We start from the raw sequence: 25,918 nt of genomic DNA on the forward strand, positions 1-25,918 counted from the left end.
AAGACAGATCTTGGAAAGAATGGTCTTATTCTGTTCAGTTTCCACATGGAATAGAACATCTTTTTGGTTGTGTTGTTCGCGTGAGTCTCAAGTGTTAGGTGGTGGTCAATGGTGACTCCAAGGATTTTTATAGTTTCTGAGATTGGCAGGTTTAGTTTAGGTGTGTTAATAGCGGTAAATTTATTCGTGTTGTATTGGGAGGTAAGTATGAGGCATTGAGTTTTTTCTGCATTCAGTTTCAGTCGGAATGCATCTGCCCAGGTGTTCATGATGTGTAGACTTTGGTTGATTTCGTTGGAGATTTCATTAATGTCTTGTTTGAAAGGAATATATAGCGTTACATCATCGGCATATATGTATGGATTAAGGTTATGGTTAGATAGAAGTTTTGCCATCTTTAATATGTCTTTAATAATAAGCCTCGGTTTGCTTTTTCACGAGGTAGTAATTTGGGAGAGCAGTTAACCCAGTGTAGCAATCAGGTGAACACGGTATTGGAGGAGTGTGGCCATAAGAGATGCAATCATTGTGTATATTGTGTGTATGCCATGCAAGTTAACGAAATAACTATCCCCCACTCTGATAGGATATACCGATTACAAGGTAGTACTAATTGTGATACTAAGAATTGCATATATGGGATTACATGTCCTTGTGATTTATGGTACATAGGACTTACAACAAGAAAAATCAAAGTGAGGATTGCTCAACATTTAAGCAATCTGCGTACTAATCGCATGGAAGCACCTCTTGTGTCCCATTGGTTAGAATCTAAACATAACACACAAGATTTGCGATTTGTGATTCTTAGTCAAATTAAATCAGATAGGGGAGGTAATATACCTTTGATGCTATTAAGAAAAGAGCAACGGCTAATATTTAGGTGGAACACAGTGAGTCCTAATGGGCTAAATAAAGAAATAGAGTGGTTAAAGGTGTAAAGTGGTATTTAAACCTCTGGTTTCCTACAGCACGGTGTGCGCATGTGTGGGCATCCTTTGTGACGTTACCACCAGCACATCGGATGCTGTTGAGTGCTGGACTACCTGGTTGAGCTGGTAGGGATTTTCTACAGTTAGTTTTTAAGATGAAAGATGAGTTTGAAATAATTTGTAAGTGTAATGGTATTGTCTATTGTAGATATATGACCTCTGAAGACGCTATGTGAAGCAAAACACGATCTTGTAGGGTCAGAGTTATACAGCCTCAATGGATAAATGCAAGCTGGTTTAAGGGCGTGGATGGTGCCCGATAATATAAGCACACTATGGAATTTTGAACCCAATATGAATATGGATGCCTAAAGGGATTGCATTTCAAAATTAAGGACTGAAATTTGTCACGTTTTGGAAGGATTGTGAAATAGATAAATACGAAGCAACAAAGAAGAAAAGAGAGAAGAGAAACGTGTTTATGAACTGTTAAGAACACTCTTGTTAAAGAGAAAATCCACACAGGATGTGAAGAGATAGCTGTGTAGGAGGAATTGCAAGACAGTATTTATAAATACCTTTGGGTGTACTATGAACATTTGGAGTTAATTATGTTTTTGTAATAGATGGTTAAGAGATCATGGTTTTATGGTATGAATATATGGTTGAATGGATTGATTGAATGAATGGATGGATATTGGGGGTGTTTTAGATGACAGATGGTGAATTGTTTATATTAAAAGACTTGTTAAATAAAGATTTGTTATGTTTATAACAGTTGTTGAAGATTGAGTAGATATATAGTACAACTATTTATAGAGAGGAACTTGAATTAGGGTTGTGTTAACAATAGATACCGGGATATTTTACATACCTTAAAGTTATTGTGCCTCGTGGAGGTTGTCCTATGATTATTACAGGAGACTTTAATGCAAGTATAGCTCACCTGTAAGATCAGTCTAGTGGACCAAGAGGAACCTCATCAAAGTTAGCGGAGACCCTATCTTCTCTTTGTTCAAGCTTAACATTGGTTGTACAGGCTATGACTTTATCAGTCCTTCATTTATTGCAATTCTGTTTACCTTGGTTTACCTCAGAAATTGTTATCTAGATTCCGATTACTCCAAAACACAACTGCAATTCTGATTTTTCATTGCACCAGATATGATAGTGTTCTAGAGACAGATGCATGTTGTTTTTTCCTTCCCCTAACGGGCTGAAGGCATTAGAAGTCATCTTTTTCCGTTGGCTCTTTCTCTATTTGGAATGGCCTACTTTTGGAACGTAGGTTGGAAAGTTCTTATTATTCTTTTAGGAAAAAGCTGAAGACCTATTTATTTGAGAAATCTTATGTCTAGTAGATATGTTTTTTAGTGTGAAATATATTGATTAGCTTAATCGCTATGAATTGCTGCTTCTTTTTTTTAATTTTATGTAAAGATGTAATATTGTACATTTTGTATTTCTGCTACTCAATATATAAACTTAAGATAAGTAAACACATGGAGACCCCTTCACCCCACAGAACTAGGTTATACACACATAGATTATACACTCATTTTCAAAGCACTTAGACTTACAAACTTCCATAGGTTACTATGGAATTTTGTAAATCTATGTGCTTTGACAATAGGTCTCTGTATCACATATAAATTACCTGTTTGTTTCTAGAGATCAATTTTCCAAAGTAACATCCTCTATGATTGAGCTTTTAGAGATGTCTGATCAGACTTCATACTGGTTGGACTTTGAGAATATTGAGACAATGGAGATGGATGAGGATGATGAGGATTCCCGGCCCAGCTATATGAGGATACATCATTTCAAGAGTTTCTGCTTGCCAAATGGAATGATTATTGTGTCAATATTGAACAGAATGTAGAGTCTCCTGTACTGTTTTTGGAATTAGTGAAAGTGATGCTGAAAGGTGAAATAGCAGCATACAGTGTCAGTTGGAAAAAATGCCTAGCAGCTGACATTTTGGCTTTGGAACATCAGTTTTGCAAAGAGAAGAAAGCCTACTTAGCAGCCCTGACCTTAGCTAAACAAAAATGCTCCCCATGCCACTTAAGCTGCCCTCAAACATTTAATTCATTAGAAAACCAAAAGAAATGTATTATTTGTTTTATAAATACAAAATCTACTGTTATGGCAACAAGCTAGGTAAGCTGTTGGCTAGTCTGATCAAGCCTTAGTTGGGCTCTCTAAGTTTTATCTCCACTTTGAGAGATAAATATAGATCTGTTGTGAATCATCCTGAAGATTTGGCTAGGATGTTTTCTGATTTTTCGAAGACCTTACAGTATATTCCTCAGAGCTCCAGGCCATATCACAGGCCCTGGAAGGTTTTCTTTGTTCTGTACCACTGCCAAGTCTATCTGAGCAGGAGTGAGAGCTCCTAAATAAACCTTTGACCAGCCAAGAGATACAGTAATTATTAACAGTTACCATGCCACAACAAACCAGGACCTGATGGCTTTAATGGAGAGTTCTTTAAAATGTTGCAGTTGATGGCGATTGGCCCTCTCTGGAAGTGTATTATAACTGAATAATTGAGAATGGAAAGCATGAGAGCTATTCCAACTGATAAGCCATAGAATGACTCCTGCCTTCCAAAGTCGGATTGGCCTGTATCAATGCTGAGTGCTGACACCAAAATCTTTGCAAGAATATTAGCAGAGTGGCTAGTGACATATGTATCCAAGTTGGTTGGGGCAAGTGATATTTTTTTTTTTTTAAGGAAAGGCATTCTGTTGCCAGTGTGAGAAAATTGGCTATTGAATGGTGCAAACATTATGAAGTTCTGGCTATGATGATTAACACTGATGCAGATAAAACTTTTTACCATGTGGAGTGGTCTTTTGGAGTTGTATGGGATTTCAGGGTCTTTCCTAGCTGTGATTAAAGCACTCTGTGCAGACTCCACAGCATCGGTTTTGGTAAGTAGGGTTCCTACTCTGGCTTTTCCTCTGCAAAGGGTCAGAAGGCAGGGGTGTCCCCTTTCACCATCACTCTTTTTATTGTTCCTAGAACTGCTACTGCTCTGTCTTAAGAATTTGCCTGTTCTCAGAGGCTTCCAGATAGGGAATGAGTAAATAAAATGCTTATCCTTTGCAGATGATGATATGTTAATATTAGACCCACAACTGTTCTACTTAGAGGCATATTTTCAAAGCACTTTGGGAGGCTAAGTTCCATAGGTTTCTATGGAACTTTGGGAGGCTAAGTGCTTTGAAAATGAGCCTCTTAGTGTTTTAGATATTTTTGCTAAGTTTGGGACAGTGTCTGTGGAATAGCTTGCTTTTTACAATTATAAGAGCATAAAAATATGGGTATTTCTTTGCAGACTTTTTTCTTTCAGCAAGCTTTTATAGGTCTGATTGAATGATGTTTTGTTTTATTTACAATGATCTGTCTGTTTTTATATACTGTGTATGTATAACATGACCCCTGCCGAGTATTGTAGATTGTGCAGGCTACAAGGTTTTAAAATAAATAAATACATTTATTTCAACCTCAGCATGGATGCTATTCTCTGGAATAGACTTGTTTAGTACTTTATAATTTTCTTAAAAATGCCATCTAAGCACGGGGAAAAGTATGGCTTTATCTCTGTGAGGTCACCTTAACCCCTAAGCCTCAACAGAGCATAGATATCTTTGTGACATAAGTTCCAGTAGCCGTGGTGGTTGGTGTATGCCTAGCTGATCTCAGCAAAGGGAGCATTTAAGAACTTAGCAAAACATCTCTACTCCCACCAAATCAGCCCCTGCCCTTGTTGTGCTTCAGCAATAATGGTGCTGGTGCCAATTGATGAGAGGAGGATGCCAATGCCTCGGGTGTGGAGAGCACTTCTAAGGTGAGAGAGTTGCCAAACAGTATGCCCACGGCAGTATTGGAGCCAAAACAGCTGGCTGGGAAAGAACGGGTCACGATGGAAATTGCTTTGGGTGTCAGTGGCAACTATTACTGTAAGACTTTTGAATATCTCTGTTGAGTTTGTCTGGGAAGCCTGATGTGATTGCAGGCTTCTTTTCAGGTATACCCTACTAGAATGTCATCTTTGGTACAATCAGTTCAGGCTCTGACTCAGACACAGGAGTGTAGTGCTAAAGACTTTAAGAATCGGTTCTCTTCTCTAGAAGGAGAGTTTTCTTAAAGTAAAAAACGCAATCAATGTTGATATAATGATAAAGAAATGCTATATAAGCACTTCTTTATTGTACATCATATATAAGCAGCTTGAGAATTTTTCTAGACATTTACATTTTTGGATTTTGAACTTTCCTAGGTATGAGATGTTTCTAGTGAAGTTCTGCGTACCTTTAGTAAGGCTTATGTTCTTCCAAAGGAAAGAAGTGTTGGAAGAAGAAGTAGTAACTACTTCTTTTGATAGCTTGGTTTTGGCTGGAGTTCTGAATGGTTTGGTTTCAGCTATTGCGGAAACAGCTGCTCTTGGAGAATTTTGTGTTTGTACAGGACCTGAATTCTATTATGTGATTATGCTTTTTGAAGGACAAAGGATATGGATTTTTTTCTGGATTTATCTAAGGTTACTCAATAAAGGTGCACCAAGAAGTTAGAGACCTTGGTGCAACATTTATTCTTGTATTTCCTTGTAAATGTATTTTAAAGTTTCCTGTTAAGTACATATTCTTTGTACCGTAACAGCTGCATTCTTTTTTGGATCTTAAAAAGTTAGGAACATTAAATATGGGCTTGTAGAACATCAATAGTATCTTTACCTTATTTATAAGATGTAACCTGGTCATTCATCAAGTTTTAAGTTTTCTGTTTTCTTTACTTTAGGTCTCCCTACCTTTATTATACCCCTCCCTCCTCAATACTTTATTATTTTTTTAAGCTTTTTTCTTTCTTTTTTTTAAAAATTGTTGTACTATGTGAAGCTGTATTTCTTGTTAAAAGAGTTAAATTGTTATTATTTGAACATACAAACCAAAAAGGAGAACCACTAAAAAAGTGAACACACCAAAAAAATATATATGTATAGTGGATAAATCACACTCCTGAATATGAAACAAGTGATATAAACACACAATTCATAATATTCCTTAAGAATCCTTATAAATAATGTTGTTCAATTTATTTTTAGTTGTTTATATTCAATAATTCTTCAAAAAGGAGGGAAAAAAAGACCTCAATTAGTTTTGGCTGTGAAGTCTGACTTCTACGGTCAGGTTGGTATCTTGTAATATCCAAACAGCTCACAGGTTTCAGTCATTGGTCTTAAATACCTTCAAAAACATTTTTTACTTCAAAATGTAAACAACAGCTTCTTAAGTCTTCTAAACAGGAAAATTTGTATACTGTGTGTATAACAATCACTTAACTTAATTAGTAGCAGGAGCGGTCCCAACGGGGACCCGTTTTACCAAATTGGCTTCTTCAGGGGAATAAGCTTGCAGCCAATTTTCACACTCTGAAAAGGCAAGATACAATCAAAAAAGACTGGAGAGAATGTGAAAAATAGCAGTATACATTCTAACACAAAATAAATGTATTTGATCTAAAAATAACTTTCTTGATGTCAGTCTGCCTTCCTTGCTATACGGACTGCAGCATGACAAAATTAAAATGGCACGGAAAACTGCCAGATTTAAAAGAACGCCCACACATGCGCAGACAAGGTATTCTGACATCACGGAATGGGAAAACCCACAGTTCAAAAAATACCACCCACTCAACAATAGCATTCAACCCATTAGGTTCTATGAAATGTGAGCGGTTTGCAGACAATACATTATGACATCAGAGAATGGAAAAACTCCCAGTTCAAAAATTACCACCCATTCAATTATGGCATTCAATCAGTGGGTTCTATGGAATGTAAACGATGGATCCATCATTGTTCAGGCGGGGATAATGTTTTATCAATATTGCCACCTCCGATATTCCTTGGAAGGAATTTGACTTAGCTATAGAATGGGCCACAATTTTTTTTTTTGTTACATTTGTACCCCGCGCTTTCCCACTCATGGCAGGCTCAATGCGGCTTACATGGGGCAATGGAGGGTTAAGTGACTTGCCCAGAGTCACAAGGAGCTGCCTGTGCCTGAAGTGGGAATTGAACTCAGTTCCTCAGGACCAAAGCCCACCACCCTAACCACTAGGCCACATAGTGTTCCAGTTTTCTTGTGGGTGACGTGGAGGGGCATAATCGAACGGGGACAACCATCTCTAAGGACGTCCCGGCGAAGGGGCGGGGAAACAGCTATTATAAAAACAAGATGGGCGTCCATTTTTCGTTTCGATAATACGTTTGGGTTTGCCCAAATCTCAACATTTAGGTCGACCTTAGAGATGGTCGTCCCCGGTTTTCAGCGATAATTGAAACCTAGGATGCCCATCTCAAAAATGACCAAATCCAAGGCATTTGGTCGTGGGAGGAGCCAGCATTCGTAATGCACTGGTCCCCCTCACATGCCAGGACACCAACTGGGCACCCTAGGGGCCACTGCAATGGACTTCACAAATTGCTCCCAGGTGCATAGCCCCCTTACCTTGTGTGCTGAGCTCCCCAACCCCCCCCCCCCCCCCAAAACCCACTTCCCACAGCTGAACACCACTACCATAGCCCTAAGGGGTGAAGGGGGGCACCTACATGTGGGTTTCTGGTGGGTTTTGAAGGGCTCACATTTACCAGCACAAGTGTAAGGGAAGGGAAATGGGACTTGATATACCGCCTTTCTGAGGTTTTTGCAACTACATTCAATGCGGTTTACATATATTCAGGTACTTATTTTGTACCAGGGGCAATGGAGGGTTAAGTGACTTGCCCAGAGTCACAAGGAGCTATAGTGGAAATCGAACTCAGTTCCCCAGGATCAAAGTCCACTGCACCAACCACTAGGCTACTCCTCCTTCCAGGCCCATCCCCCTACTAACAGGTAGGGGGGGATGGGCCTGGGTCCGCCTGCCTGAAGTGCACTGCAGTACCCACTAAAACTGCTCCAGGGACCTGCATACTGCTGTCATGGAGCTGGGTATGACATTTGAGGCTGGCATAGAGGCTGGCAAAAAATTTAAAAATTTGAGGTTTTTTTTAGGGTGGGAGGGGGTTGGTGACCACTGGGGGGTGTAAGGGGAGGTCATCTCTGATTCCCTCCGGTGGTCATCTGGTCAGTTTGGGCACCTTTTTGAGGCTTGGTCGTGAAAAAAAATGGACCAAGTAAAGTCGACCAAATGCTCGTCAGGGACGCCCTTCTTTTTTCCAGTATCGGCCGAGGACGCCCATGTGTTAAGCACGCCCCAGCCCCGCCTTCGCTACGATGCCAACCTGCACCCTGTGAACTTTGGTCGTCCCCATGACGGACTGCAGTTGAGGACGCCCAAAATTGGCTTTCGATTATGCCGATTTGGGCGACCCTGAGAGAAGGACGCCCATCTCCCGATTTGTGTTGGAAGATGGGCGCCCTTCTCTTTCGAAAATGACCCTGGTAATGTCTGTGTTCATTCATACGGATGTTTAACTTTCTGATGATTTTACCAACATAAATCGTGTTGCATGGATATTGTAGAATGTACACCACACATTCAGACTTAAAATCAGTATGAGTCTTTGAACAGTACATTTTTTTTATCAATAGGGTTAATAAAAGTGTCACTTTCTAATGTAATGTCACAAGTTTTACAGGTTCCACATTTAAAATGTCCTTTAGATTGCATGGATGTCAAATCATGGTTGTCCATAGGTAACATAACTGGACTCAAGATTTCTTTAATGTTATGTTCTCTGGAAAAGGCAACCACAATATCTTGTTGAATGAAAAGTGGATGTGTCTTCATAATATGCCAATTCTTATGTAAAAGTTTGGCAGCTGCATCCCCACCCTTAGTGTATTGTACCACACAATCTTCCTTTGAGTGGTCAGGGGACTTATTCCTGAGAGTTAAAAGTAAAGTCCTGTTGTTGTACTTGGCTTGCTTATATGCTGATTTCAGCAGTTTATATGGATAGCCTCTCAAAAGTAAATCTTTAAATAATTTACTGGCATGTTTCTTAAAACCTTGATCATCAGAACAAATTCTATGGAACCTCAGAAATTGTGAAAACGGTAAACTTTTCTTAAGGGTCCTAGGATGGCAACTGTTGCATTCAAGCAGGGTGTTCCTATCAGTGGGGTTTTTATGTTTCTGTCACAAATGAAAGACCCTTTTGTTCGATACACACATGCAAAAAATGTATCTTATGAAAAGAACAATCAAAAGTGAATTGAATGGCAACATCACAATTGTTTAGCCCATTGACAAATCTATGCAACTCGGATTCTGAGACCTTCCAAAGCAAAAAGATGTAGTCAATATAGCAACACCATAAAAAAGGAGAATCTTGAAGCCACTGTTGTTCAAAGTCACCCATAAACAGGTTGTCCACCGTTGGAGTGAAGGTAGCTCCCATGGCTAACCCCCCCCCCCCCCCCCCCCCCCCACGATGTCTGGAGAAATAATTGATCTTAAAAAAGAAAAAAAATTTGTCAGTGCAAGCCAAGCCAATTCACAAAGGAATTCAGTGGGAACATCATTAGGTTTGGGGTAAGTTTCAAGAGCTCCTGTGGGATAGAACTATATAACGATTTAATGTCAAATGTTATCATCAAAAAAGCTTCCGTCCGGGTGTAAAAATATTGTAAAAATGGGTAGTATCTTTGACATACGGAGGAATTTTAGCCAGGAATATTATGAATTGTGTGTTTATATCACTTGTTTTATATTCTGGAGTGTGATTTATCCACTATACATATTATTTGAACATAAGAATAGCTGTATTAGGTCAGACCAATGGTCCATCTAGCCCAGTATCTTGTTTTCCAACAGTGGCCAAGCCAGGTCACAAGTACCTGGCAGAAACCCATATCGTGGCAACTTTCCATACTACAAATCCCAGGGCAATAGCAGACTATGGACTTTTCCTCCAGGAATTTGTCCAAACCTTTTTTAAACCCAGATACGCTAACCGCTGTTATCATCTGCTCCAGTAAAGAGTTCCAGAGCTTAACTATTCATTGAGTGAAAAAATATTTCCTCCTATTTGTTTTAAAAGTATTTCATTGTAACTTCCTCGAGTGTCCCCTAGTCTTTCTACTTTTGGAACGAGTGAAAAATCTATTTACTTCTACTTGTTCTACAGCACTCAGGATTTTGTAGACCTCAGTCATATCTCCCCTCATCTGTCTCTTTTCCAAGCTGAAGAGCCATATCCTCTTTAGCCTTTCCTCATTGCTTTGTAACCTGTATAAATATAAAATAAAAACTTCAGCAGGTGCAGAGATGTCCTTGTAAAAGGGAAGATTAACCAGCAGTTTATGATCAGTTTATATGCTCCTAATACAGACCAAAGACAATTTTATGATTGACTGGAGGAACAGCTGCTGGAGTTCTGGGAGGCATATCAGTAGGGAAAGGGAGAACTTTAACTTGACACCAAATTCCTTGAGGGACAACATTGAGAGGCAGTGTGAAGGCTGCCATAGAATGGCAAGAAATAAATTGAAGGATCTGTTTGCTGTGTTTAATTTAGTTGATTTTTGACAGATACCCCACCCAAACGTTAAGGATTTCACGTTCTGTTCTAACTAAACCATACCTACTCGTGGCTTGATACTAAACTGATGGAAGTTGATAATTTCCTAAATATAACATCATCAAATATAGAAAGTATAACCTAGTTGGACCATGCTCCGGTGTGGGTGGATTAAAAACAAGGGATCTCTACCAGTCCTTGGGACACAGCCAATCAGTTTTCATGATACCCACAATGAATATGCATGAGATAAATTTTACATACCATGGAGACAGTGCATGCAAATTTATCTCATGCATATTCATTTGCAGATATCTTTGAAACCCAGACTGGTTTATTGTACCCTGAGGAATGGGTTGAGAACCCCTGATCTAGAAGTGGTGCAGGAGTATAAGTGAGTAAAATTCTGGAAGCTTAATGATAGTTGCTGGATGATGCTATGGTGGCTTCCCAGATGGAAAAAGACATTGATAAATATTTAAGGAAACTTCAGCAGCCTCTGTTCCTGGGATCTGATTGTTTGGTAAGGCTATGAGCGCTGGTTATCCCTCCTTTGTTTTGGAGATGACTGATGCTTTAGGGGCACCAGACATCTTGAAACACTAGCTTTAAAAAAGTGGTGTGTTTGTATTTAATGACACAGTATCTATGGTGTCTCCCCTCAGCCGTCTTTTCTCCAAGCTGAAGAGCTCTAGCCGCTTTAGCCTTCCTCATAGGGAAGTCATCCCATCTCCTTTATTATTTTCGTTTCCCTTCTCTGTATGTTTTCTAATTCCATGATATATTTTTTGAGATGCGATGACCAGAATTGCACACAATATTCAAGGTGCAATTGTACCACGCAGTGATACAAAGAACAAGGGCATTATAACGTCCTCATTTTTGTTTTCCATTCCTTTCCTAATAATGCCTAACATATTTGCTTCCTTAGCCGCAGACTGAATAGAGGGTTTCAACATGTCATCAACAATGACACCTAGATCCCTTTCTTGGTCGGTGACTCCTAACGTGGAACCTTGCATGATGTAGCTTAATTCGGGTTCCTCTTTCCCACATGCATCACTTTGCACTTGCTCACATTAAACGTCATCTGCCTTTTAGACACCCAGTCTCGTAAGGTCCTCTTGTAATTTTTTAAAATCCTCCCGCGATTTAACGACTTTGAATAACTGTGTCATCAGCAAATTTAAATACCTCACTAGTTACTCCCATCTCTAGGTCATTTATAAATATGTTAAAAAGCAGCAGTCCCAGCACAGAGCCCTGAGGAACCCCACTATCTACCCTTGTCCATTGAGATTACTGTCCATTTAACCGTACTCTCTGTTTTCTATCTTTTAACCAGTTTTTAATCCACAATAGGACACTACCTCCTATCCCAGGACTTTTTAATAATTTTGTTTACTCGAATATCCATCAATAGATGATTATCTACCTCTATTCCTGATATCCATGATGAAGTTTCATACCTAATTTTAATTTTATCAAACATCAATGAGGAGAAAGTCCGCTGAATATCTGGTGAACCAATCCATATGAACTTTGTCTTATCCTTATTCAATTTCAGTTTATGAGAAGAGACCCAATCTTCTATCAATCTTAAATATTGCTGAAAGTTTTACATCATAACTGTATTATCATTTAAAGGAAGGAATACCGTGATATCATTGGCATGTGTAGTTTTTTTAAGTTGATGCTCCCGCTTTATGTGCTGACAAATAAGCATGTATTTACTACCATCCTTACATGGCAGATATTTTTGTAAAATACCTCGTGAATTGTGAAAGACTTCATCCCAATTTCTTTAACATCCTAGGTAAAATAGGGCTTCACATTGGTGATTACCATGCACCATGCAAAATGGCATCTATAAAAACTGTTGAAAGGGATTACCTTTGTTTCATAATAAAGGTAATCCCTTTCAACAGTTTTTATAGATGCCATTTTGCATGGTGCATTCATAATTATCCACCAAAATACTAGAAGATAATTTCTCAGACATTCAGACGAGATTTTGCTCTCCATCTGATGTGTGAAGCATATTAGTTTTTCTTCCCTCAAACTCTTAACAGAGCTCATATAAACAGAAAAGCACTAGTGTAACAACAGTTACTTCATTTGGATCTTTATAGTAACTTGCCAGGCCGAGATGTTTGTGAATGCCATCTGCCAGTTTGAATGACAGCTTTTTGATAAACATAAATATGCCAAAAATGGAAGTGTTGCCTAAAGTTTCCTATTGCATTGCTGGAAAGATTAGATCAAATTTGTTTTTCTTTATTTTGTTTGACAAAAAAGGAATTATAAAAATGTTTTACAGAAGTGAAATTGATATCTCATAATACTAAAACAAATTGATGATACTATAAAAAAAAACCTAATACATGTCTTAGAAAGTATATAAATTGAAAGTGATAAGAGGGACTGAAAGTATTTAAAAAAAAACCTCCTAATACATATGTTAGAAAATATATAATTTGAAATTGATAGAGGGACTGTTTTTTAAAAAAATGTCATAAGTTTACATAATTTTTACCTGAAGAAAGAGCTAATGGGATGGAAGGCCATTAGAACAGTACAGAATCTGTGGTTCAAACTGAAAGGAGCTATAAAATCAACAACAGACCTTTATATAGAGAAGATTAACAAGAACAAGGGAAAAGGAAGAGAGAGCTGGGAGGAACCACATGAAGTCCTGGTGCAGGCAGTGAAGTAGGCACCTCAGGCTGCCAGAGTTGCTGGATAAGGCTCCTTTTCTCCATCATAAGAGGCTGCCCTGCCACGGGATCCTCTGAGAGAGAGCTAGGAGGCACCATGTGAAGTCCTGGTGCAGGCAGTGAAGTGGGCACCTTGGACTGCCAGAGTCGCTGTCTGAGGTCCTTTTTCTCCATCATAAGAGGCTGCCCCGTGTATCTGAAGGGGCATGTCCTAAGGGGCAGGTTCCCACCCCTTGGAGCTCATTTGGAGCAAGAAGCAGGTCCCACTGCTCCGGAACGATGGGGAAGCATAAAGGGGTGAAGAAGATGTCTTTGGCGGTGACGGTAGTGAAGGACCTATGGACTTACATCTCCAGACACCGAAGACAGTGTTGTTACCTCCAGTTGTGGACTCACTTTCATCCCCAAATGCATCTCTATCAGGGGACCTACCCCTCCCCCTCAACCCGTCTTATTGTTGGAAAGTGTTAGCATTCCATTAGAAGGTGTGGTGACTTCAACTTTGGTTGCTACCCTGGTGGTTCAGGTCCGGAAGCAGGAAAGGTACTTTCTAATGTTTCTTTTTCTTATGTTGCTAGTACACAGATTAAAGTCAAGTGAAATATCTTTGAAAGGTGTCTATGAACTGATTTTCAACATGGATAAATCTTTAAAGGACAATTTGTCCTTGGTCAGTAAATTTACTGTTGACACTATTGAGAAATTTAAGGAGCATGATCAGAAGTTTTCTGTTACTCAAGGCTTGGAGAGAGTGGAATCTCAGGTTTAGTTGTGTCTATCTGCTGTGGCTGCAACAGACAGCTTGAGTACTCATCTTAGATTGGAGGCTTTGGAAAATGTTTCTAGGGCCTGTAATTTGCATTTATTGAATTTCCCATTCACTTACTTCCTTTCTTCTATTTTGAAGTTAAAGTAAAATTTAAATAAAAATAAAAACACAAGGGACAAAGGAAACCAAAATGATTCTCCAAACAAGTGGCTGACAAAATAAAGACGAAAGAGGTGGCATTTATGAAATACAAAAGAATGCAAGAAGAAGAACATAGAATAGATTACTGGATAGAACTGAAAGAAGCAAAGAGAGAAATGCGGCTGGCAAAGGCTCAGGCAGAAGAACAAACGGCTAAAAATGTAAAACATGGTGACGACTTTTTCATGTACATTAGTGAATGGAGGAAGGCTAGAAATGGAATTGTAAGATTGAAAGATACTGTAACCTCTATGGGGGAGATTCTGTATATAGCGCCTAAAAAAAATCTGTGTGGAAAACATTGCTGACTAAGTGTATTCTATAAGTGGCACCTAGATTTAGGTGTGGTATATAGAATATGCTTAGTTGATATTCCAGCACCTAGAAGTACTCTTCTCCATTTACACCAATGATAATATGGTGTAAATCCCGCACACTGGGACATTATAACTATGCTCATTTCGGAACACCCATGAAACACCCATTTCCCCATCCATAACCACGCCCCTTTTGCCTGCGCGCATTAGGTGCACTGCGTTACAGAATATGTTTAGCGAGTTGTGCACGTAAATTATAATTATTGCCAATTAGTGATTATTATTGCTTCTTAAGTGCTGTTATCAGTGCTAATTAGCTTGTTAATCCAGTTACATGTATTGTTATAGATTACGCCTAGATTTTGCTGCGGATCTCTAGGCTCGTTATATAGAATCCAGGGGTATGTGGAGAGTGATGAGCAAAATGTGGACGAGCATAACAAATAATTCTGTTTTCACAAAAGAAAATCCTGTAGTAGGACCTCAATTGGCTGATAAAGGTACATATGAGAATGATGTAGATATTATACCATTCACAGAACACAGTGTTTATGAACAGTGTGAAAAAATGAAAATGGAGAAGACCTTAGGACTGAATGGGATCCATCCCAGAATCCTGAGGGAGCACAGAGAGGTTCTGACGGGTCCTCTTAAAGATTTGTTTAATAAATCTTTAGAGATGGGAAAATTCCATGGGGTTGGAGGAGAGCAGATGTGGTCCCTCATTACAAAAATAGAGACAGATGTTGTGGGAAACTGTAGTTCTGTCATTCTTATTTGGTGGTTGGAAAGATAATGGAGGTGCTGCTCAAGGAAAGGATAGTGGATTTTCTGGAATCCAATGGGTTACAAGATCCGAGGCAACATGGTTTTACCAAAGGAAAAAAAACTATTGATTTGAACAGGAGGTGGTCTCCCTGTTGATACAGCTCAAAAAGGGAGCCTATAAATGCCTGAATTTATACAGAGGAAAGGCCTTGAGAAGCCCCCAGCATACAAACAAAGCTTAAGGGGCTGGACTTCTTCATCACTGGCCAGAAAACCTCTGTAGCAAATCTAAATGGTGTTATCAGTTCAGTTACTTCACTTGATACAGCAAGATTCACACCGAATTTCACTTAACTTAGGTGTTTTATCTGTCTAGATTTTTACCAAAGGAAAATCATATCAAATGAATCTAATTGATTTCTTTGACTAGATATGGACACACACTAGATTTGGTCTACTTGAATTTTAGTAAGGTGTTTGATACAGTTCCTCATAAGAGGCTCATGAATAAACTCAGTGGGCTTAAGTTAGGACCCAAAGTTGTGTACTGGATCGGAAACTGGTTGACAGATTGAGGAGAATGGTGATAAATAGAATTTATTCAGAGGATAGAGAGGTAGGTAGTGGAGTGCTCCAGGGATTGGTAATGAGGATGATTCTATTCAAGATATTTGTGAACTGAAGGGTTAAAAGTAAAAGTTTGCCTTTTTGCTGATGACATTGAGATTTGGAGCAGAGTGGACACCCCAGAGGGAATGGACAACATGAGAAGGAATCTACAAAAATTAGAAGAATGGTCTAATGTTTGGCAGCTAAAAGTTAAAATGAAGAAGTGCAAAGTGATGCAATTGGGGTGTAAAAATCCAGAACAGTGGTAGGTGCTGGGAGTGAGAGACTGGTGTGCATGGATCAGGAGAGAGACCTTAGGGTGATAGTGCAGGAGGCTTTCAAGGCAGCAAAACAATGTGACAAGGCAGTGGCTATTGCCAGAAGAATGTTGGATGCATAGAGGGAAAGGGAACTTGGGCTTGATATACCGCCTTTCTGTGGTATTTTGCAACTACATTCAAAGCAGTTTACATATATACATGTACTTATTTAGTACCTGGGGCAATGGAGGGTTAAGTGACTTGCCCACAGTCACAAGGAGCTGCAGTGGGAATTGAACCCAGTTCCCCAGGATCAAAGTCTGCTGCACTAACCACATAAATAGCACAAAAAAGAAGTGTTGATGCCTCTGTATGGGTTGTTGGTGAGGCCCCACTTGGAGCATTGTGTTCAGATTTGGAGGCTTTATCTGTCCATGGATATAAGAAGATTTGAGGTGGTCCAGAGGAAGGTGACAAGTACAAGGTTTTTGCCATAAGATGTATGAGAAGAGACTGGAGGACCTGACTATGTATGCACTGAAGTAAAGGAGAGAGAGAGAGAGAGTGGAGATATGATACAGACATTTAGGTACTTGAAAGATATTAATATACAAACAAACTTCTTCCAGAGATTTGGAGTCGGTAGAACTGGAGGACATGAATAGAGGTTGCAGGGCGGTAGACTTAGAGGCTCATTTTCAAAGCACTTAGCCTCCCAAAGTTCCATAGAAACCTATGGAACTTAGCCTTCCAAAGTGCTTTGAAAATATGCCTCTTAGTGTAATGTCAGGAAATACTTTTTCACAGAGAAGGTGATGGATGCCTGGAACGCCTTTCTAGTGATTGTGGTGGAGTCAAAAACAGTGAAGGAATTCAAAAATGAGTGGAATAAGCACAAGGGTTGCCTAAATAGGAAGACTGAAACAAAACATGGCTGTTGGGGTATTATGTTAGACAAGAGTATCTAGAAACTAAGGCCAGTGCTGGACAGACTTCTGTGATCTGTGTCCTGCAAAAGAGAGGTATAGATGTATAGTTCTGCTGTGATTGACCTTGCTTTAGCCCTGTACACCTGACTTGATTTGAGAGAAACTTGGATGACCTCTTTGGGAATAATTTGTCTCTACAGTTTGCAGCTTGTTGCTGTGTTCTTCAACTGGCTTTGAGATACAGTGGGTATATTTTCTGCTTTGCTGGGAGTATTTTGATTACTGCAATATAGCAATGGATTATGCCCATGATTTTATGTATGCATCGATACTACCTGCCACATGAATCAGACACCACAGTGTAAGATTCTTACTCTAAACATAAAAGTCCTCAATAATCCTATTAAAAAGAAAAAAAATTGCTAATGTATCTGAAAAATCAGCAAGCTGATCTCGTGTTTTTACAAGATACTCATCTAATAGCCAAATCCTCTGAGAAATTGTCCAACAAACTTGTATGCTCCCACAGTGCACCCTTTTTTCATGCTTTCACTGCACTGCTTCTTGGTGATGTTGATTGCCCTGTTATCCTAATCAGGGATTTTAATTTGGTGCTGGATTCTCTTTATGTTCGTAAGTCAAGAGGGTACGTTTAGGACTGTCCCTGATGCACTGCATTAAGATCTTTGATTGCAGCCTTGGGGTAGAAGATCTCTGGGTCTGCTTTACCCCACAGGCAAAGATTTTACTTTTTACTCTTAACCACACAAGACGCATTCCAGATTGGAATACTTCCTTGTCTCCAAAAGCTTCTTATCTTCATTCAGCAATTCAACTGATCACGATCTCCGATTACAGGGCTGTTATCTATACTCAAGAATGCCTCTTGGCCTTGGTGTCATTGGAGATTCAACACCCAGTTTGCTTCAGGATGAGGCTTTCATCTTTCATGTACAATCAGTGGTATATAATTATTTTCAGGAAAATAAACCTGAGGTTACTTCTTCCCTCGATTCAGCAAGCTTACTGATTGGTCTAATTACTTTTGTTGTTGCACAGTAATACTAATGACAGTGGTACATTTTCGGGTACGAGCAGCTCAGTTCACATGTGTTATGAATGGATTTTAATGTGTTTTAAATATGTTTGACAGTTTTATTGTTTTAATACGGTTTGTCTGATGTTTATGTTATGTATGTAAGTTTGTTCTCCGCCTAGAATTATGAAGATAGTGAGGAATACAAATCTTGTGAAATAAATAAATAAATTGATTGAGACACTTATTTGAGTGGAATAAATTGGATTTCTTCCTGGTAGATTTTCCTCAAGTGATACTAGACTATTTTGTGACATTATCCAGTGAGCAACCTGTCATCAAACACCCAACGTGGCATTATCTTTGGATGCCGAGAAGGCCTTCGATAGTGTTGAGTGGCACTATCTTTTTTCAGTACTAAACTAGTTTGGACTAGGCCCCAGTTCACGAAATGCATACAAATTTTATATACCAGCCTCCCAGGACGGGATATTTGTTAATGGCTGTTTGTCTAGTAGTTTTCAGCTCCATCGTGGCATAAGACAGGGTTGTCCCCTATTAATCTTGCCCTGGAGTCCCTTCTGCTGACAATTAAGACAAATCTAACTAGGCATAGACTGTAAGTATGTAGCATTATGCAGATGACCTGCTGTTATTTTTGGAGAAAGATTCTGTCCCAGCTCTGATGCAGGTGATCCAATCATTCAGCGTGCATTCGGGCTATGTGATTAACTGCAAAAATTAGAGGTAATGCCACTTAATAAATATACTTAACTAACTGGTAATGTATCTACAACCATTCTGTAAATCACCTCATGGAGTTAAATATTTAGGCATTTGGTTCTCACCAAATTTAGATACCATTTCTAGCAATGAGGCAAAACTGAAAATGAAATTACAAGATCTTATTCAGCTCTCCTTTTTCCCTCTCTTAGTGGAGAAGGTTGGCGATAATATGTATGGTACTAGCACCCAGGATTCTTTACACTTTGCAGATGCTCCCCCTTCTGCGTTCTGATGCTTTTTATATATCTGTAGATTGATTTTTAGTTGCTTTTTTGTGGAAGGTAAGCCTGCATGCTTTGCATTAAAGACTCTTAAATTGACTAGGGATCAAGGGGCAGTCAACTTCCCAGACATAAGACGCTATCATATGGCCTTTCTGCTTAGACAGGGTGGACAATGGCACCAGGTCCTGGGGACAATGCCACAACCCTTATGGCACTGCATTGTGGAACGAGCTATTGCCCGTTTCCCCCTTTCCTATGCAATAGGATCCATACTCCCCACCTTACTGCTGGAATTGAGCACTATTTTTGTTGCTTTCCAGCTTTCGGCTAACTTCTTCAAGATAGAGTGTCTTCGTCTACGTCACTCTGGTGTAACGTAGAGGAAGACCTTTAGAATAGACAAGAAGGTGATTAGTTGATGCTGCTGGTAATAATTCAGTATGTGGTCCATCTCTTAGATATGGACCGCTGAAGGCTTTATTCCCTTCCAAAGATTGTAAGATAGATATAAGCTCCCGTCTACACAATATTATTGCTGGGTTCAACTGTAGCATGCCCTAATACATAGTAGACTGGATCTCGTTGATCTGCAAGACGTTACAGGCCTCCTATATGCTGCCTCTATCCTATATAAATATTTGCATTGTACCAGAAAAGCCTCTCTTTTTGGGCTCTTATAGGAGGAAGAGCTTGATTCTTCTGAGGAAGGAGTTAGTTGGGAGAAGATGTGGTTGTCGGTGTTTAAACTCTCAAAAGCTGCATGTCTTACTCAATCCACTTATTTCATGCTCTGTAAGAGCTATTGGACTGCTGTCGAGCAGGCCATACAACCTGGAGGCTGGAAATCATTGTTGGACATGTAAGACCCAAATACGGACATTGTCACATGTTCTATATGAACGTGGCTCTTTGAAGGAATTTTGGGTTAATGTCTGGAAGTAAATCTCGCATACCTTTGGCATCAAAAAGCTACTTACTTATAGAATTATAATATGGAAATTGTTAGGCTAGGCTATTTTGTTATCACTTATTTGGTATGTTACTACTGGTTGCAGTTAAACTTGGTGTTATGCATTGAAAAGATACTTCAGTTCTCAATATACATTGTTGGTGGAATGCATTTTACCTGTATCTTAAGTATGAGGGAGTTCTTATGGATAAATATCATCTTTGTAAGAATTATTGGGCTCAGCTGGATTGCTATGTTGCATCTAGATAATTTATATTTCTATGTTTATGTTTCAGTGCCGATGGCTTCTGTTTTTCTGGTTCTGTTTCATTTTCTGATTTTATTGTGCATAAATCTAGTAAGGATATTTGAACTAAACGGAAAAAGAAAAAAAGAAAGGTGTGGATTGGGGAACTAAGGCCAGTGTCAGTGCATTTCTATGGTCCTTTTCCGCAAGTGACCAAAGACAGGTGTGGATTAAGGAACTAAAGGCCAGTGCCGGACGGACTTTTACAGTCTGAGTCCTGCAAATGGCAAAAGACAGAGGCAGATCAAGTGTGTATATTGTATATCACTTTATTATCATGTGCTATGAGTGAGGGTGTTGTGCATCTCAAGGGGGAGGCGAAGACATCTTAATGTTGAGATTAACAAGTTATACTCTTTTAGCAATACTTTTGGTTATAAAATATTGTCCCAAGACTGCATTGTATTTAACTACCTATATGTGGTTGGCATGATGGCAAATTGCCAACCAGTGTTTAAGCATAAATAACTGTAACCTGCACAGAGTGACGGGTGCAGCTTCGCCTTTGTTGGGCAGACTGAGTGGATCGTGTAGGTCTTTGTCTGCCACCATTTACTGTGTCAAGTGTATACCTATATAGGAGTCAATGACATGTTTCCCATTCCTCTGTTCAGACTCAGAAACGTCAGTGTGTGGTGCAAGGTAGGGAAATAAGTAATAAAGCGTGTCAAGTTGGGTTTATGCTAGTATTGTATAACCCCATTTTGTCACATAAGTGCCATTACAGAATTGACGCACCTAACTGGAGGCACCAAATTATAGAATTGTCCCAAAGTGCTACTCCAGGAGCCATTCATTGGTTGATTAAAACTGAACTCGTGAATGGTGAAAGAGAGGTGAACTGAAACCTAAGGATATGCGATTGATAGTTGCAGCCCAGGACAGCAGATTACAGATGAAATGGTTTTACATCGAGCATAGAAAAACTGGTACAGACATCTGAAGATCCCTAGCTTTCCCTCGTAGGAGAGCTGTTCTATTTCCCCATACCGTTTTGGTTGCTCTTCTGTGAACCTTTCTTAGTTCTGCTACATCCTTTTTTGAGATGGGGCAACCAGAACTGCATGCAGTGCTCAAGGTACAGTTGCACCATGGGTCTATACAGAGACATCATGAAATCCGTAGTTCTAACATTGTATTGCTGTTTAGACTGCTGCTAAAATAGCTCCAAGATCCTTTTTTTTTTGTGCAATGATAATATGCAGCCTAGCATTGTGTATGGTTTGGATCGTATTTTCCTAGGTGTATCCCTTTGTTCTTGTTCACATTAAATTTTTATCTTCCATTTAGATCCCCCATCTCACCATACCCTCCAGCAGTTTCTCTGTATTGGCCTGTCATTTAAAAACTTTGAGTAACTTTGATCACTTCATAGCTCCATTTTTCAGCTCATTTATAAATTTGTTAAAAAGCACTGAACACAGAACAGGTCCCTGAGGTCTATTTTCTGAACTGAGAGAAATGATCATTGAGTCTTCTCTGTGTTTTCTGTCTGTTCTACGGTGTTTTAATTTTTTTGACATGTCTGTTGGGAGGGATTTTGCCAAATGCCTTCTGAATATCCATTCTAAGCATCCAGTAACTTTTCTGTGAGCCTGTATTTCCTGATACTGTTTCTGAGTCTGCCTCATCGGAGTGTCATAGCATGACCTCTGGATCTAAGTAAGAGAATAACAAAAGTCAGAAGCATGCTCGAGTGGATAGGGAGAGGAATGGCCAGCAGGCAGAAGGAGGTGATGATACCTCTTCATGTGGTTAATGAATCTAATTTGGAATGCTGTGGTTTTAGTCATAAAACATCTGGGGATAGACATAAGATCTAAACACATATACTCTGTTGGAGCAGCATGATAGGAAGGTATTGTGACATACATTTTAAGTACCTCCAAACACGGAGTCATAAGATGAGGATGAAAGTGGATAGAATCAGGAGAAACCTAAGGAAATATCTCTTTACAGGAAGCATTGTAGGTGCATGGAAGAGCCTCCCAGTGAAGGTGATAGTTCTAAGGACATTATCTGAATCTGAAAAAGCAAGAATAAGAACAGGGGGTCTCTATGGGAATGGAAATGATTGTAGAGATTGGGCAGTTGGTTTGGATGGGCAGACTGGGTAAGCTGTATTGTTTTATTGCCATGTTCTTTGTTTCTGTGGATGTGATTGTATAGGGTGGTGTAAGCTAGGAGGCTATAGCTTGCATACTGCACAAACCACTCTTAATCCACCAGTGCATCCAAAGTGCTGCATTTGCTTTAGAAGCCCTGACTTCAAGTGAAGATTTATAGAAACAAAGAGACAAGTAGCCAGGGAATAGGCTGCTTACATCTTAGCCCCCTTTCTCCTCCTCAGCCTGACTACTGTGAGATTGGGAGGTGAGGTGCAGCTAGAAAAGGATAGGAGCCCAGAACAAAAAAGGGGTCTAGCTGTGTTTGAGCTGTATGGGTTTTTGCAATTTATGGTATATTTTTTAATTTTGTATGTTTACAGCATGACAGCCATCTCTGTTACCTTGGACGTGGCTCTGCCCATTCTAGTTAGTGTAGTAGAGCAAGTAATCAGTTCTCTTCAATTCATTTTTTTTGTTTTGTTTTAGGCTATGACAAACCTCTGGAGCTTGTACAGCAGACAGATTTAGCTCCCACCTTGGCAGTAAGTCTTGGGCTGCCAATTTCAAGAAATAGTTTGGGGAAGCTCATACTTCCTGTGGTTGAGGGGAGAACTATGAGAGAACAGCTAAGATTCTTGCATTTGAATGGATTCCAACTGAGCAGACTACTGAAGGAAAATATGCCTGCCTATGAGAAAGGTAAGCATTTAACTGCTGCTGTGACCTGTGATTTACCTTGCAGTTGAGAAGAAGTAATTAGCATGGACTTGCATCATGAAACTTAGGTTGATTAAAATTTGGTTAAGTATGTGGTAAAGTGACAGAGGCCAGTAGTTAGCAGGGTGGCAAGGGCTAAAGTTATCCAGATCTTGTTAACCAAATGTTCAATGGCACTACTTGAGCCAAGTCTGCTGCTAAATATAACTGGTCAAAGTGATCTGGATAACTTTATCTGCTCAGCTTTAGGCCTGCTATTTCAGTGGCTTAACAGAGCTGAATATTGGTGCTACCTGGCTGAACTCTTTGTGATTCTGGAAGACCTCCAGTGCCAGTGCCTTTTAACCAGATTAATTTTTTTTTCTTTTGCATGGGGAGGAGAATTTAAAGCAGAAAGATGTGTCTAGCTAACTCAGACAAATATTCTGGAATCTCAACACAACTGTTGCTATTTTAGTTCATCTGGGTATGTAGAAATACAAGCCAACAAACAAGTTGAAGGTGATAACCTTTTTCTTGGAGTAACAAGAGTTGTGGATAAGTAAATAGTCTTAAGTTCTTAGCAACAATTAATATTCTGTTTATAGTAGGGTTTACATCAAAGTGGACACGGGCCCATTGGCATCTCCCTGAGATTTTGATAATTAAACTAAAAAACTATGAGAAGTTCTCCTTCCCCCAAGAGCAATCCTGGGGGAAAAAAAACCAGAACAAGAATACAGCTGAGACTGGGGCATTTAGAGCCTCCGCAGACAACAAGTTTTAGTGAATATTATCTTCCTAAATTTGACTTCTGTTCTTAAAGGCTTACTCTGTTTCAGCCCCTCTGTGAGAATGAGGGGTTGGGATGAGCTGGAGAGGATTTTCTGGGTAAAGGCAGTTCATCTAATTAAACATCATTGAGGTAGTATATAACCCCTGGTACTGAACAACAGAAGTTGAACTGACCTAATTTGCCTAGATAATTACTTGGGTATTGGTGCAGAGTATCAGCTTTATCAGGATAACTTATGGCTGTACTTTGGTTCTGTCTCCTTTCCATCCCATCTCTACTTAGATAATGCCGAGGTGGCCAGATAGAATATTCAACAGCATTATCTAGATAAGGCCGCTGACTATCATTGCCTGGGTCTACCCAGATAATTACCTTTAGTATCAACCCATATTTTTTTAAATTATACTATCTGCTACCCAGTGAACATTCACCAGAGCATATTTCCTCCTTAACGAACCCAGCACGCTCCCTTCCCCTCTGTCCTGTTTGGCCCAATCAGCCTGCCTCAACTCCTGTTTGCTCTAATCCCTTTCATACCATGAGGCTCAGGCTTCTGTTTTGCCCTGGTCAAGCCCTCTCCCTCCTTCCAGAGCCATAACAGAAGTCAGCTTTACAACATCACAACATTTTTGTTATATTGCATCTTCTACCACACATATATATATGATACTGCTCAGTTCTGGGTGCATATCATTGAGCTAATGAGTGACTCATTAAATAGCACCTCCGCCCACCATCATTGCACTATGCATCCCTACCTCCCTACCACTTGTTTTTCGCAAGCCTCTCCGTTGTATTATAACTTGGAGAATTTTTTGTGTATCAGTCAAAGATCTCTACAATATGTTGTGGTTTTTAACAGATTATGAAATCACTAAAGCTTTCATATATCTTGTAGGGGCATGCTGTCCCACATGTTCTTTAGTCGTGCTGATTGGTGGGTTATGACTCAAGTTGTCATCTCTTTTTTTTCTTTTGCTTATTTCACGGTCCCCAGTCCCTTCCTGTGAATAATGTGGTGCTACACACTGTGTTCTCCGTGTTAGTTTTCTCAGTCGGAATAGCGAGAGGAGTCTGTATACACCATTTTGTCAGGTGTAAGGACCACACCTCTACAATTGTGTTTGTGCAGGTTTTTCCCAACGAAGATAATGTCAGCAGTTTTGCTGACATTCCTTATAGGTGTTTTCCAGTAAAAACCACAGGATAGCCCCTGAGGCAGCCCTTTTTGGGTGAAACACGGCCGGTGTTGGGCAATGCAAGGAGATTGCTATTTTACATGAATAAAAGTTTTAATATCTACCACTGATCTGCTTTTATAAAAATATATATGCATACAGTATATGTATAGAGTACACGCACAGCATTGTGCCTTCCTCAAAACATGTGTAAATTTGTGTGAGAGTATTTGTGACTGTCCCTGGGAAAAGATGAGTAAAGTCTCAGATCCAAAATGTTGAGAGTGGCTGATTTTTTTGTGCTATAGGTTCATAAGTTTTAACTTCTGTAGTTTTTTTTTTACGTTTTCCCATAAAGAGATGAGATTTGGATTGTTGTATTACTAATTGTTTGCTCTAACAGAATTCATTATGACTTCATTTTTTGTTTCTGAATTAAGGGGCTCTTTTATTAAAGTGTTATAATCGGGGCTTAGCACATTTTAACGTGGGACTTTCCTACGTACTGAGCACAGATTCAATGTGACACAATTAAAGGCATTTTTGAATTATTTTTTTTTTCAGGTCATGCATTGATGTTCACATTAATTCGCGTTACCGGTAAAAAGTTAGCACAGGACAACTTACAGCTTCCTATTTAGGAGACGATAAGTGCTCCCATGTTAACTTCACATTAGCCAGTTACCCCCAAATTCTATATATGGAGCCTTCAGTTGTGCACGCTAATTTGGCACGCACAACTTGATTAGCAAGCCAATCAGCGCTGATAATTGTTACTTAACCAATTAGCACCAA

At 39.4% G+C, this 25,918-nt stretch overlaps 1 protein-coding gene across 3 annotated transcripts in view; it reads left to right on the forward strand.

Moving 5' to 3' along the window:
- Positions 1-25,918, forward strand: part of PIGG (phosphatidylinositol glycan anchor biosynthesis class G) — a 207,083-nt gene that overhangs the window by 39,011 nt on the left and 142,154 nt on the right. For all 3 annotated transcript variants that reach the window (XM_030194469.1, XM_030194470.1, XM_030194471.1), the window contains exon 6: positions 22,940-23,152. In XM_030194469.1, the coding sequence (XP_030050329.1) occupies positions 22,940-23,152 (213 nt within the window). The remainder of the gene's footprint in view (positions 1-22,939; positions 23,153-25,918) is intronic.

This window comes from Microcaecilia unicolor, chromosome 2 (assembly GCF_901765095.1).
Source record: "Microcaecilia unicolor chromosome 2, aMicUni1.1, whole genome shotgun sequence".
NCBI classification, from domain to species: domain Eukaryota; kingdom Metazoa; phylum Chordata; class Amphibia; order Gymnophiona; family Siphonopidae; genus Microcaecilia; species Microcaecilia unicolor.